Below are 15509 nucleotides of genomic sequence, written 5' to 3' on the forward strand. Positions count from 1 at the left end.
AAGCTTGTCCATCGAGTATTCCAATTAGTGAGTCATTTTATTAGGAATCATTCCAAATTTTAGCGAATAATAAGGGCGTGAAATAAATGATGCCACGCGTCTTATAATTATAGGGTAATTTTGGAATTTCCATCAGGATGAAAAATTCCAAATCCTAGTACGAAACGAAAAGCGATTCATATAAGAAACTTCAGTACATTCTCTCTCTCTCTCTCTCTCTCTCTCTTGGATTTCTAGTTTTGATCATCGTTGTCGTCTTCTTCTCTTTCTGCTTTTGTTATCGTACGCACTCTAACTTTATCGTACGCACATTACATTCTTTAGCTTGCGAAATCCTTATTATGTGGAGTTGTTTACTTCATGGCGGTTCAAGAGATGGTTTACGAGAGGAAGAAGAAACGGAAGAGAGAAGAACTAACTACAAATTGTAACCGAAAGCTTCTTGTGGGAGAGAAAGTTGAGGTAATGTGTTTATCTCAAATTGGATTTTAACCATTTAGAGAGATTTCATTAAAAATGAATTAATCCTATTGTATTGTTTTTCTTTTTTGATGTTTTAGGGTATAATTTCTTATCTCCATCGCATATATGTAACAGTTGTTATGTTTTGAAGATTGTTTCTATTTTAATTATCAAAATATGCATAGATTGTTTAAAATTGTTGATGGGTTTTCTCTGTTTTTCGTTTTTCTCTGGTTTTGCTTAAGATTTGTGTGTGTTTCTTGATATTTTATTGGGAAAATTCCCAAAAAGGTAGACGAAATTTAAAATGGTAAATTACCATTTTTAGACTTAAAATACTTTCGTTTAAGTGGAATTTTTTTTTTCTTTTTATTCTATAAAAAAGTAAATACTTTCCCATTTAAATTTAAGTAAAACAGTTTTTTTATTTTTTTTATTTTTTAAATCTATTTTATAAATCAGTGAATTTTTCCCCACTTTAACAAAAATATTTTAATTCTGAAAAGAGGTGGATTATCAATTTCGGAATTAAAATGAACAATGCTGTTTTGACAATCTTTGAATTTTCGGTGCATGTTTTGATAATCAACCTTTTTACATGTTTGGATGTTGGAATTTCAAGTAAGAAGTGTTGATGGGTCTTGGAATTTGGTAATCGTTGCTGGTCACGACAATTTTTCCCGTCACATGAGTTATGAACATGTTCTTGATGATGGACCTGCGAAATTAACTCAATCGATTGGTTAATTTTATTTTATTTCTCTTTTGGTTAATTTTTTATTTTCTTTTACATAATTTTTCTTTGTAAATTTTTAAATTTTAATGTTTATTTATTTATTATATTTTTTTAATGTTTTCAAATTTTAATTTAATTATTTTCCTCTCTTTAATATTTTGATTTGATTTTCATTATTTTTAAATATTTGATCTTTTTAATTATTAATGTTGAATTTTTATTATTTAAGATACATGAACTATGAGATCAGTCCAAAATCATATAAGAATATGTCCATCGAAGAGAACCATTACTCTAAAAACAAAACCTTAAATTGATTTTTTTAATAGTAATTAAATTAAAAGAATGATTGATTAAATTTTTTTTTGAAAAAACTTAGAGTATATTTTATTATAATATAGTTAATTTATAAAATAAATTTGCGAAAACAAAATTTCTGTTGGGTTTAAAAGGACTATTTTAATTTAAAATTAACTAAATCATACTTTTTCAAATCAAATTAAAATTCAACAAATTCTTATTTTTCTTTCCTTTTGAATAACATTTACACAACATTTGGTTATCTACTACTATTAAAAAGATCTTCAATAACATATTGGTCTAAAATCATATAAGAACTTGTTCATTTTCAAATCAATCACCATAAGAGATATCAATTACTCCAATATATAAATTATTTTTCAAAAATAGACATTATTATTTATGATAATATTAATTAAAAATAAATTTTAAAAATGAAAATTTGGGATGTGTTAGACTCATCGTTATAGTATATATAATTTTTTTAAGAAAAATAATTTTGTACTTTATTATTTATTATAATTTAATTTAATTTTTTTTCGACAATAAATTTGCAGAAGAAAAAATTTGGAACATGTTGGACTCTAAAGTACTATTTTATCTAGAAATAATTTGTACATCAACTTTATAATAAAAATAAAAAGATTCTATTGCCACACCAACTTTTGCTAATGCCATCTCAAATCATTTATAATAATGTAAAGGGTGAATCTCCAAATCGTACATTGAATATGTCAAAATTTCGGTTTTGATGCACTTTTCATTGTAATTAATTTAATTTTATTACATGTCTACGAATTCGTAAGTTCATCACTTTTAAACTTACGAGTTCATAGATGCATAAAATTGAACAATGTATGCATATATGTTTTCATAAATAGAATGGACAATGTACCAAAATCATAGTTAGACAAAAGCTGTGCACGTTTTCCTAAATATCTCTCATGTAAATCATCAAAAAATTAGCAAACATCTTGGGGGTGGCATTAGCAAAAGTTAGTGTGACAATAGAAACTTTCTAAAATATTAATAATTTTCTGGGATTTGTTAATACGTGCCCTTACCCATATTTTTCTTACCTTTTCTTTAAAAAATATTAATTTAAAAATAATTATTATTAATACTACTCATAAGCATGCAGAAGAACGACTCTTCGTTCACTACTATTGGTTCACGATCCAGCGAATCTTGATTCACGACGCTTTGTTCACGATTCTTCGTTCACTACTATTGGTTCACGATCCAGTGAATCTTGATTCACGACGCTTTGTTCACGATTCAGAACGACTCTTGATTCACGCACGAAGAAACATAAACATATTCCAAAAAAACATCTTCTTCATCGTCTTTCAAAACTCTATAACCATCATCTTCTGCATAAATATATTCCAAAACCCTATTCTTTTTCTCATTTTGGATTTTGGATTGGATTTGGATTCCTCCAAGGCGTCAACAACAAGCTGTTACTTTGGATTGCTCGAAGGCGTGAACAAGCTACTCCTTTGAACATAGTACTTTCTCTCCACAAACACACAAATTAATTCGTTTATGTTGTTTCTTGGGTACATTGTTTGGATTTTGCTTCAATTTACTTATTTCTCGTACTATTTTGGTCGATCTGTTTCTTAATTAGGGATGATCAAGTTGTTTCTTAATTTGTTTTTTTGGTTGTATGATTTTTATACAAAATTGTTATTGAAATTTATTCTTTTTAAGATTTAAGATCAAATCATGTGGTGTTTGATCAAATTCCTAATAGAAGTTTGTTTATTATAGATTTTTGTTTGTTGGTTACATTGTGTGGATTTTCCTTGTTGTTTCTGTTTGAAACCTTGGTGAACCTACGTAGTAAAAATAAAACCACTAGGATAAAGACCTTGAAGACGTTGGATGAGTCAGATATAATATGAGAGAGGTGACTCCAACTGTTACGATCTACAAGTTTCCCCACATTTCTCTTAGTTTAGTTGAGTCAACTCCTTCCTATTAGGGGGATAAGTTGTTGAGTCAGTCCTGGATTATAGGTGAGGTTGTTGAGTTAGTAACTCACTCCTTCTATTGAGGAGAAGAGTAGGAATCAGTTTAGTCATTTAGTTTATAAATTCTGAACCTCTTACAGAGAAGAGGCAGAGAAGAATAACTAGCTAGTTTAATTTCTGTTTTGTATTTCGAATTCAGTTGAGTTATTTATATATTAGCAAGCAACAGTTCCTATCACCAACTTCTGTCTAAATCAAGTTGATCGTCATTAAGTAGTTGTTGTGTCGAGGGAGATAAAAGGAATAAAGGCACTGGAGTAACAACGAAATGGGGGAAAAGTAGAGGGAGTGACGACATCTGGGTCACATAATAGAGAAAGTTAGAAAGAGCTTCAGCATAAGATTTTTGTCATGTGAGTTAGAATGCGCCTTTATGGGTGTTAAAACATGCTGTGACACCTATCAGAACATTTAGTTTTATGACATGGTCTCTAACAGGAGTATCCTTGTTACATCAACACCAATGTGTTCTATATGGAAGCATCAATGAGTGCTTATTTTCAGGGCCCATAAAACCTTGCCTCCTATTATATCCCATAATAACAACACCATCAAATGAGGTAATGCAATGTGTCGCAGACATTAAAAATTTCCACGCACGATGAATGTCTTGCTAAAATTACGTCATGTATTTCAAGTGTTTTGTTGGTGTATTTGTGGCTTCCACTAGCACTTAGTTGCTCGATGGACTGTTTCTCGAGCCTTCATGGTGCTTAGTGTCACATAGTTGACGACACATGGCACTTGGGCATACAATCCATGTGATGGTTAATCTGACATCATATATGGGCCTCTCACCTTATTTTACAAATGAACTCTTTAGGAATCTTTGTGCTAGGGGATGTAGATATTAAATATTGTGATTTTGAGTTTAGTAGGATTATATATATACCTTAAAACTAAGGTGAAGGACCAACGAAGGAATAATGTATAAAATATCATAATGAGGCCATTGAACTACAACCCATAAAAGATATCGTCCAATGATTCATTTAACCAACTTTTGTATATGGCAAATCCACAAACAATAGGAGCAAGCAAACAAACCGTATCCCATATTTGCAACTTTATTGGCTTGCTATCAATTGTGATCATGCTCACCCCAAATTCAACACCAATGGTTAAGTCGTGCACTGGTTGGAACCGTTTGTCAGTGAATTGTAGAAGAAGACATGATTTTCCAACTCCTGTATAATAGATGACCATACCCACATAAATTTTGTACTTCCTCTCGTTGGGATTTCAAAAGATAAAGCATCCCCATAAATTAAACTTAATAGAAGACAAAACAAGATAGGTGGAACAAAATAATGCTCAAATATCAACATTCAAGGCACATGAAATTGTGTTAAACAGTACAAATATATCACACCCACAGTGGTCTTTTATCCATTAACAAGAAAATCATTACCATAATTATAAACCCATGGATCAAACTCTCCACATTATGTTATAACATTGATTCGTTTTTCTTTGATTTCTTTTAATTTATATATTTTTAAATATTATTTATCCTCTATTTTAAACATGCATAAGTGTTTGATTGATTAACCTTACAACGACTGACAACCCTTAATGGGTCTTCAAAGCTCAACATATAGAAGACATATACAATGACCAACCAGGACATCTAACATGATAATAAAACATTAAACACATAAACACCTTCTTAGGGTTTATATCAATGATCCCCATCAACCACTGTCATAAAACCAAGGAAGAAAACACCATTGAATTTTCATGTTTTTTTTTTTTTTTAAGCAACCTTAGTAATGAAACACGTATAAAAGAAGGTCCAATAAAAAATTAATCGCCAAGAAATACCCCAAAGAAACCATTTTTTTTATCGGTACATTCCTCTTCATCACCATGGTTCTTTTATCTATGAGATCATGACAATGGAGAGACTGAGGAGGACACTGTCCATAAAATTAGAGTTGGTTGGTTATAGTGGAGATGTGCTTCTAGAGTGTCATGTAACCAAAAAGTCCCAATACAATCAAAATTAAAATTAAATTTTACAAGACGATAGAAAGACCGGATATGCTTTATGAATCTGAATGTTGATTAATTATGAAACAAAATGTTCATAGATTAGGCACAACTAATAAAAGATAAAATTAGAACTGAAACCCAATGTGAAAATGAATGAGTAGTCCTCTAAAAGATCGAGAGGAAGGCTGAAAGAGTTATGGATTGAGAAAAAGAGAGATGATATGAACACACTCTAACAAAAGACATGACTAGACAAAATTGAAGGAAAACAGGATTCCTTCTACCCATCTAAAACTTTTGGGATAAGGTTTTGGTGATTATCAAGAAGAATTTAGATGAAGAACACACCTAGATTCACAAAAAAAATAAAAATAAAAAATGGGTCCAAGGTCCAAATCAATAGGAATTCAAACAAAGGGAAATTCAAAAATTACCAAAAATTCAACCCAGACTACATAGAAATGCTTCTTAAAATAAGCTAGAAATATCCATTAATAATCTTGCATGAACAAGTCATCCAAAGAAGGCCTATTATTTGACCATTTTATCCTTCCAAATGGCTTAGTTTACCAGTCAGGCTGATTTAATTTTGGTGTGTGCAGATCCTTTTGGGTCAGTAGTGGTTCAAAATACTTGTCACGTGGCAATAAAATAGGAGTGGTGTTGTTGTGGGTAGTACTAATCATCCCTTAGAGGAAGTTAAGTTTTCCTGCCACTTTCGGCCAAAAAAATTATTGAATTGACCCATATATCCTTGAATCCAATGCACTATCAACAGCATCATTTATCATCTCTTCAATCACTCCTGCCTACAAACCATGTGCATGGTATGACTAATAGTTACTTCCAGGCAAATAATTAGTTGAAATGAGGATGTTTTAACATCTGTCTACCAACATAAAGGAATATGCCATAAAACATGTTTCATCTTGAAATAGTATGCAATGTGGCAAAACTACTGAGTTACCAACTCCCAACTCCCAACTCCCAATTTTCAAATTTCTGTTCAACCCAAATTCCATGCTCCATTGTCATTGTCTGGAGCAATGCAATCTTTAACAAGGGTGCCTTTGGTATAGGATAGGGCATAAGTAGAGGGAAAAGTATCATGCAGAGGACACTCACCTTGCCATAAATCATTCCAAAAATACATCAAATTGAAGGAGTATGCAATGAAATGTTAACTCACATTGAGCTCCCTATAGATCTTGAAGTAGTATCCCTATTGTGTATGCGTGTGTGTGTATGCGTGTGTGTGTGTGTGTGTGTGTGTGTGGTGTGTGTGTGTGTGCGTGTGCGTGTGCGTGTGCGTGTGGGTGTGTGTGTGTGTGTGTGTGTGTGTGTGTGTGTGTGTGTGTGTGTGTGTGTGTGTGTGTGATATGTAGATAATTTGGCTGATGGGAGAAATCTGACATGGTTATTTTCAGGTTGGTACCACTTCTTCAACAGCCATAGATCCTTTATTTGCATTGGGAAAGATAGCAAAGGTAACATGTATAAAAGTTACAATTTTGAAAAACTAATAATGAAAATCTTTTCAAGATAAATAGATACAATACTCTTGTGTCAGTACATTGTACATATTTATTTATGCTGATTCAGTGTCCCTTAATATTTGCACTTTATGGGCCTTATTTATTTCATGAGGGAAATATTGTTACTTTTAGATGAATTTCTAACTTTTTCTGTTGGCTTATATTAAAGAAGGAAACGTCATATTGTAATTTATTTTTGGATTATTTTTATGATTTTGGGTTATGGAAAGATGCTGTGATGGGAGTGGGTTCATAAAATTAAGGCTTGTTTAAGTAGTAACTAGATTCTCAATAGCTCTCTTTTCCTTCCAAGAAAATTATTTTGTTTTATTTTATTTTATGGGAGGACTAGCTGATTGGTTTGAACTAAATTTGAAACCATTGTAATGATACGTCCTTTCCTTTGTGCAAAAGAAAGTACATCTTCGAAATCCTATTCCCTGTTAATTTTGAATTTATTCAACTTTCTGTTGTCTCTCTGATTATTGGGTTAATGGGTTACATATAAACATGCCACGTTGCATACTATTTGAAATCCACTAACTCATGGATGTATGTTTCAAACCTTGGTGAACCAATGTAGTAAATAGATTGTCGTTGAGCTTTTAGCATATTGTTGATGAATTGGACAAATTGGACAAGATTATGTTGAACAGTTTGAAGATGCCAACTTTTTAAGTGTAAAATTGTAAGGATTTGGGCTGTTGGCTAGATGTCAATATAAGAAAGTAGGGCTATAGAGACGGAAAAACAGTCATTATAGGCCATAAATCCATCGTTCTATGATATAGCGACGACAAATCTACCCATCTCTATAGGGTGGTGTCGCTATATGTTACAGTGACGGTACTACCGTCGTTATATGTAAATTTTTTCGGAAAAAGAGGTGGGAAATTTTTTACAGCGACAGATACACAGTTTTTAACGACTGTTATTTGTTGTCGCTGTATAACAAATAATTCCCGCCAAAAGAAAATGGGAAGCTTAAGCCTATAGCTACGGGTATACTTCATTTCATGTTATTCTCTGAGAGTTGAACAAGGTCAAGGGGGTATGTCTTCAGTTTAAAGGTGTAGGGGCATCTCAAATATTCACCAAAACCTCTATGTTAAAATCACCAAATTTTTTATATTGAAAAATACTGTTGTACCCACCACATACACACACACACACACACACACCCCGAAAACTTCGAAGAGTCAGGTAACTTCAAAGAATTGAAGGAAAAGTACACATGACCTCCCGATGTTTTGGTGCCCTTTTACTTTTCTTTCTTTGAGTCCAAAGTGGGTTGAGTTTCTTATAAGGCAAATCATGTGATTTGAATAAAAAAAATCATTGGGAGGTAGTATTGTGGGAAACTAAAAAACTTGAGATTTTCTTATGGAGTTTACAATGTGGGATTCTAAAGATTTATTGTTCTTTTTAAATGAAATCCTAAATTTTTAATTAATTTGAGACACCCCCTCCCATGCATAATTCGTCCAAGGGGGTCCTTGTTGGAATTTTAATTTAAAAAATTGTTAAAAGTTCAAATTTTATAATGGTTTAAAATTTGTTTAATGGTTTAATGAACATTAATTTGTTTATCATCAATTCATGTATTAATCTTTTATTCTCCTAAATGTCATGATGCATAACTTGTGCTTTCTTTGAAAATCATTCTCTTTAGATTCCATGTTCCACATTTTTAGTTGTTAGAGTGAGATAGGGTCATGTATAGAGTATAGAATGGTAGTAGAACAAAAAATTGGACTAAGCAGATTTCATGTTTGTAAAATATTTCTTTTTATTCTATAACAAAGTAAATACTTTCCCCATTTAAATTTAAGTAAAACAGTTATAAAAAATAAAAAAAATAAAAATCTATTTTATAAATCAGTGAATTTTTCCCCACTTTAACAAAAATATTTTAATTCTGAAAAGAGGGTAGATTATCAATTTCAGAATTAAAATGAACAGTGTCATTTTGAAAATCTTTCAATTTTCGGTGCATGTTTTGATAATCAGCCTTTTTATATGTTTGGATGTTGGAATTTCAGGTAAGAAGTGTTGATGGGTCTTGGAATTCGGCAATCGTCACTGGTCACGACAATTTTGCCTGTCATGTGAGATATGAACATGTTCTTGATGATGGACCTGCGAAATTAACTCAATCGATTGAAGGAGTCGTTTTCCACGATAAATCCCCAAAGTGCAACCGAGGTTTGATAAGACCAATGCATCCTCCTCCGTTAGTTATCTGTAAATGGGTCCTACATTATGGATTATGTGTAGATGCATATCTAAATGAGGCATGGTGGGAAGGCGTGATCTTCGACTACGAGGATGGTTTCGAAGAAAGATTGATTTTCTTCCCAGATATGGATGATCAAAAAACAATCAGTGTCGAGCAACTAAGGATCACCCAAGATTGGAATGAAGTGTCGGGGCAGTGGACGCCTCGTAAGAATTGGTTATTTCTTGAATTGCTTGAGGAACATATGCAGGGGATGTTGGTAGATGTTTCGGTGAGACAAGTTTGGCAAATTTTGAGGTCAAAAGAGGAATTTGAGAAGAGAAAAATTGATTGGACTTGTGGTGAGCGATCACTTTGGGATGTTATGGTACTAGAGGTTATCTGTGACATGAAGCTGACTGCAGACCGTGTTCGCGATGGGGTGAATTTGCTCGAGGGATCAAAAGAAATGAGGAATGAAACCAATGGGGTTGTTTCAAAAGGGCAAGAGGAGGAAACCCAGACTTTATTGGCTTCAGCTGATTTTGATGGAAATGTTCTCTTGAAACCCGAATCAGATTTGATTACTTTGACTGAAGTAGAGGAGGACTCTATTCCACAGCTTATATTGCAAAATGAGCAAAATCGTTCTGTTTCAGAATTACCTTCTTGTTGGGACTCTTGTGCTCTTACACTCACGGGGAATGATGAGTCGTCAAATGATCTTGGGATGAAGGATTATAATAGCTGGAATAATATTCTAAACTTCAGCCGTTACGTCTTGGATACTGAGGTGCTGCCTACTGATCCAGACCCAACTCCAATTTCAACCATGGGCGACGATGAATTGGATAATTTGAATGGGTCCCATGACGATAATGGGGAATTCATTCAACCTCGGGCTTTATCGGGTTTACCTTCTAATGGGGATAAATTTGCTTGTATTAGTTCAGATGTGGGCCAAGAAATTGAGGTTCACGAAGCGGGAGGAGCTGTTCTAGATGCTGCGAAGAGTCATGGGTGTTCGAATGATTTGAGTTCTAGCGGAGCTTTTGGTAATTTTTCGCTCTCTGATGAGGCTCAAGGAATTGGTGTTCGAGATACTACAAATGGTCTAAGAAATGGAGATGATCCAACACCAAGAAGAAAAGGAACTTGGCTACCTATAGTAGGCCCCGAAAAACTTCCTGGAGGAGCCAAATACTGCCCTGATGCACTAATAAACTGCTTACAATCGAGGTCTCATAGAAGAAAATCAAAAGATAACGGTCATTATAGTGTACTATTAAGGACTAGGATTAATCTCTTAAATGTAGGCTGGAAGATTGAGCTTAAGAAGGATGAAACCAAAATTCAAAGATTCCGTTATATCTCACCTGATGGGAGACAGACCATGTATTCTATTCGAAAGGTTTCTGAATATTTGACAGAAAACAGGGCAAAGATTCAATCACAAAGCCCCCAAAATGGTCACCAAAGTTCAGTTAATGTAAATGTAATTGATGAACTATTGGATTCCAATGTTGAGGAAGATGTCGGGCGACACCAAAGGAAAGTAGTACCCATTAATGTAGCTTCTTCCACGTGTTCAGAAACTCCGGCTTTGGATCTTCCTGAAAGGGACGTAAAACCCAAGGATTCTGCTTCGGAGGTAACGGTCATTGCAGCTGAATATTGCCCTCAAGCTGTGATAGATTGGTACAATGTAGCGTCTGACGGAAGGCGGCCAAAAGGTGCTGCTGCTAGCCTTTTGATTTTAAGAGCAAAAAAACATCTCTTGGCTGTTGGATGGAATTTCTGGTATACTCAGAAGCATACTCGGCAAGAATTACGTTATACTTCACCGAAAGGGAAGAACTATATTTCTCTTGTAACAGCTTGCAAGGCATATATTGAAGAAGGAGAATTTTTGGGGAATATGGGACCGATACATGGGCAGTATAAAAAGGGTGGTATAGAGTTATATGGTTCATCACAGTCAAGAGAACTTCCTGAATTTGATAATGTACAAGTCAACAATTCCTTTCCTCTTGCATTCAATTTAAATCGAAATCAAACAAATGCCCTTTCACAGAGTAGCCAAGATGAAAAAAGGTCGGTGTTGGGCCACAATGCAACCTCTCAGCAACCAAAAAAACGAAAACCATTTGGAGCTCCAGTCAAACAACTAGATGGAAACAAGCAAACCCGGGTGATGCGATCAAGCAAAAGAGTACGACAGATCCTTGTAGCGACTCCTATGCACCAAATGCCTCGAACTGTTCTTTCTTGTTTGATAGACAATAATGTGGTGTTGCCAAGAGCAAAGGTTTACTACAAGGGTAGAAATGATCATCGTAAGTTGGCCGAAGGTCGGATAACGCATGGAGGAATTAGATGCAATTGTTGTCATAAGGTTTTTGGTCTCACTAAATTTGAAGCTCATACGGGTGTCACTTCTCGCCAACCGGCTGCCAATATTTTTTTGGAAGATGGAAGATCTTTGTTGCAATGCCAGAAACAAATGTTACATGATAATAAGGCAGACAGATTTGCATTAGAATCCCGTGGGAGAATCAAGAGAAATCAGCCTTGCAACAAGACGGACGACATATGCTCCGTATGTCACTATGGGGGTAAATTATTACTTTGTGATCAATGCCCGTCCGCATTTCATTTAAGCTGCCTTGGTTTGAAGGTGGGCTCCTTGTTTTTTGTTGTTTGACATTTTAATTTATTCAAAAGATTTTTAAATTTTACTGTTGGACTAATTGAAATCTCTTGTTGGTTGTAGGCTTTGCCAGAAGGACAATGGTTCTGCCCATCTTGTCGATGTGGTATATGTGACCAGAGCGAATTTAACGGAGACACCCAACGGTTCACAGGGAAGACGATTTTATATTGTGATCAATGCGAGCGTGAATGTGAGTATAACTCTCATCTATATTTAGTAGCTAAATTATATGTATTTTGTGTTAAAATGTCTAAATATACTTCTGCCCAATTTTATGTAGATCATGTCGGTTGCATTAGGCAAAGAGGAGCAACGGAGCTGGAAAGCTGTCCAAAAGGAAATTGGTTTTGCAGTGAAAAATGTGAAGAGGTACTTTACTTTTTTCTTTTTCTTTTTTTGTTTGGGTTTAACATATTTTTGATGAATCTCTCTGATCTTGATCTTATTCATTGATCAATGATTTTCTTCGTTATTGCAGATTTTTGTTGGTCTCCATAAACTTTTGGGGAAACCAATTTTGGTGGGTGTGGATAATTTATCATGGACCATTTTGAAAGCCTCAAAAGATGATTACCACAATCTCGTGGCATCCGAGAGTGAGACCAGAGTAGAGCATCACAATAAACTCAATGTAGCACTTGGTGTGATGCACGAGTCTTTCAAGCCTATTAAAGAACAATATACCAAGATAGATCTCATTGAAAATGTTCTTTTTAATAAGTGGTAAGATTCTTATTTTCTAATACCAGAAACCTTCATGACACCTCTTTGTCTGAGCTTAAATTTCTTGTATTTTTTAGTGGCACTTTATTTACGTATTGTTGCCTCTATGTCCGATGCTTATATTACTACGAACTTTGAAGGTCGGAGCTGAATCGGCTGAACTTTTGGGGATTCTACACTGTCCTGTTAGAGAGGGACGATGAACTGATCTCTGTGGCCACAGTTAGGTATGTTCTACTGTGTCGTAAATCTTATTCATGAAATGGTTTTTTTTTCTCTTTTCTTCTCATCATCTCCTATGTAATGGTATTCTGAAAACTTGATTCTTCTCTTCTCAGGGTATATGGTGAAAAGGTGGCAGAAGTACCTCTTGTTGCTACTCGATTCCAATATCGTTGCCGAGGAATGTGCCGCATATTAATGGATTTTCTTGAAAGGGTAATTTTCTAAACATATTCACCATGATATTCAATATTTAGGAATGAGAATGATTTAAAATAAACAAAGAATGGATGGTTAAAACGGTCCTAAATCGGGACCATTTTTGCCTAAAATTATCTCCTTGGTTGAATTACAGCTTTCTCACTATGTAGTTTCTATGTTTTGTTGATCAGAAGCTTGCAGAGTTTGGCGTGGAGAGGCTGATTTTGCCTGCTGTTCCACAAGTGTTACACACATGGACCACATCATTTGGATTCTCCAAGATGACAAGTAAAGAAAGATTGGAGTTTCTCAAGTATACTTTCTTGGACTTCCAAGACACCACAATGTGCCAGAAAATCTTGACGATGATGCCTACTAGAACATCAATTGAATCAACCGGCATGTGTCACTTTCCCATCCCCCTCAAAAATGAAACAAATATGAAAAAAATACATTTTCTTTCGAATTTTAATTGGGTATGTGCTTATTCTCTCGTTATTCTTCCCGTTTTGTAGGAGGCCGAAATATACTTGGAGATGTGCTCAATCAAAGTGATGAGAATAACGAAATGGACATGTCGAGTGTGGCTTCTGAAGTAACTCGAGAAGAAGAAGAAATCGAACAAAGTCAAGTTGTCGAGCAAATACCATTGAAGAAGTATGTTCTCCCTTTTCATTCTGTTTCTTTCTTCTCTTAAAATCTAATAGTATTGAGGAAATTGTTATAGACTTTGCCCCATTTCAAGCCTGATAGTTAGGATCGAAGCAGACCCAGGCCTTCAATCTGGATCTTACCCATGTCATATCAGACCCAATCTATCCAATCTGTTTCAAAAAAATTCCTAAATTTGGATTTTGTATCCTTTAAAACACACAGATGGATTGGAAACTCTTAACATTATACTACAAATTCCCTTTCATATGGAACCTCATACTAATTTAAAGCTACTTTTTTTTTTTATTATTATTATGTTTTTTCCAAGATTGCACATCATTATTTCATGTCCACAGGTCACGTAAAATGGCTGATGACCCCGATTGGATCCCAGGACAATGGTGAGATATGTATACATGGAAAATGGTTTATGTTCTTATGGAACAAAGATGGGAATAAGGAAAGATGGGAGCCTCGGTCAGGGCTGATACAAGTACCACGGTCGACATAAATATTGGTCAATAAGAGCTCATTATTTGCGTATGTTTTCTTTAAGTTTAATAAAGACTCAGATGTATACTGCAATGGAGACTCAGACAATGGTGATACTAGCGAAGACAACTGAAATTTTGATTTGTGGGCGTCGTTCTGTTCAAGCCAAAAAAACCAAGACCGGATGATATGTGTACATGATCAGTCAAGCACGTCACTTTTAACCTTTTTATTTTTTTATTTTTGTTTGAATGCAGTAAATTAGTATTGTTATCTTTATCTTAATTTGGGAGGGAACTGTAGATATGTTGAGTTTATCTTATGCAAATGAGGTTTCGAATAAAATTTGAAAATAAGCATGTTTGTGATATTGATGAAGTGCCAGATTCTTATTGTTGTGTTTATTTTGATTAATGTTCTTGTTGTATTTATTGTCCAAATCCAAAATGGAAGTTGTTTCACCTCCAAGAACATTAAAAATAAATAAATTAGTCTGTATTATCGTCCACGGAAAATAATTTTCCCTGAAAATGCAATTTTCAGGTGTATGATTGCTGACCATTTTCCCAAGAATTGCAATCGTATAAGACACGAACGACAAATGAGGAATTTAATGCTTTGGAGATTCAATCAAATATTGATTATGGATAATTAAGGTAGCTCACATTTTTTACATTTTTAAGGTTGCATGAAAAGGTTTTAATGAAACAAGTCCCAAGAGAATGAAATTCAAGAGTTTCCTTAATATGTAACATTTTATGAGAGAAGGAGGGTTGTTTGGTTGCAGACATAATAATAATGCAAAAACTAGTTATAGAATCTGAGTCTTCTGCTTTTATTGAATGCTAATGTGCTTATATTCCAAAGTGACACGTGGCAATTCTTCTTCTAAATAGTTCATTTACCCTTGGAATTCTGAGCCCATATCTGACAAGTTCTTGTGAGACCATCTTTAATCACGGATCGGGCCCATGGGTATAAATATTGGATTTGAAGCCCATAATAAAAATGGGCTAATCAGGCTGATTTTGGTGTTTAGGGGTACCAAAGAATGGGCCTAATGTCCGTGGATCAGTAGACAAAAAGTATGGCAAGTAGCATTTTGGGGTGGGTGTGGGGTCATAACATTTGAGGGTTTTTTTATTTTCCCCTCTTGGGATCTCATGCTATAATAAATAAATAAATAAAATGAGAGCTGCTATAGGCACCCCAAATTTTA

General features: G+C 34.3%; 1 protein-coding gene across 1 annotated transcript; it reads left to right on the top strand.

Annotated features, from left to right (window-relative positions):
• Positions 1-2754: 2754 nt before the first annotated feature.
• Positions 2755-14805, top strand: LOC147386307 (uncharacterized). Its single transcript, XM_086424192.1, has 11 exons — positions 2755-3009; positions 6960-7019; positions 9110-11962; positions 12059-12188; positions 12279-12367; positions 12477-12721; positions 12862-12948; positions 13060-13159; positions 13336-13543; positions 13660-13801; positions 14155-14805. The coding sequence occupies exons 3-11, from the start codon at positions 9287-9289 to the stop codon at positions 14201-14203; spliced, it is 3726 nt and encodes a 1241-aa protein (XP_086280318.1). The 5' UTR covers positions 2755-3009; positions 6960-7019; positions 9110-9286; the 3' UTR covers positions 14204-14805.
• The last annotated feature ends 704 nt before the right edge of the window (positions 14806-15509 follow it).

The sequence above is a fragment of the Akebia trifoliata genome, chromosome 14 (assembly GCF_017979445.1).
Source record: "Akebia trifoliata isolate Shusen 1 chromosome 14, ASM1797944v1, whole genome shotgun sequence".
NCBI classification, from domain to species: Eukaryota; Viridiplantae; Streptophyta; class Magnoliopsida; order Ranunculales; family Lardizabalaceae; genus Akebia; species Akebia trifoliata.

Coding starts and splice junctions, on each gene's coding strand:
- LOC147386307 (XM_086424192.1), top strand. CDS start 9,287: ATGCATCCTCCTCCGTTAGTTATCTGTAAATGGGTCCTACATTATGGA. Junction 11,963..12,058: donor TAAGCTGCCTTGGTTTGAAG/GTGGGCTCCTTG, acceptor TGTTGGTTGTAG/GCTTTGCCAGAAGGACAATG. Junction 12,949..13,059: donor ATCTCTGTGGCCACAGTTAG/GTATGTTCTACT, acceptor TTCTCTTCTCAG/GGTATATGGTGAAAAGGTGG.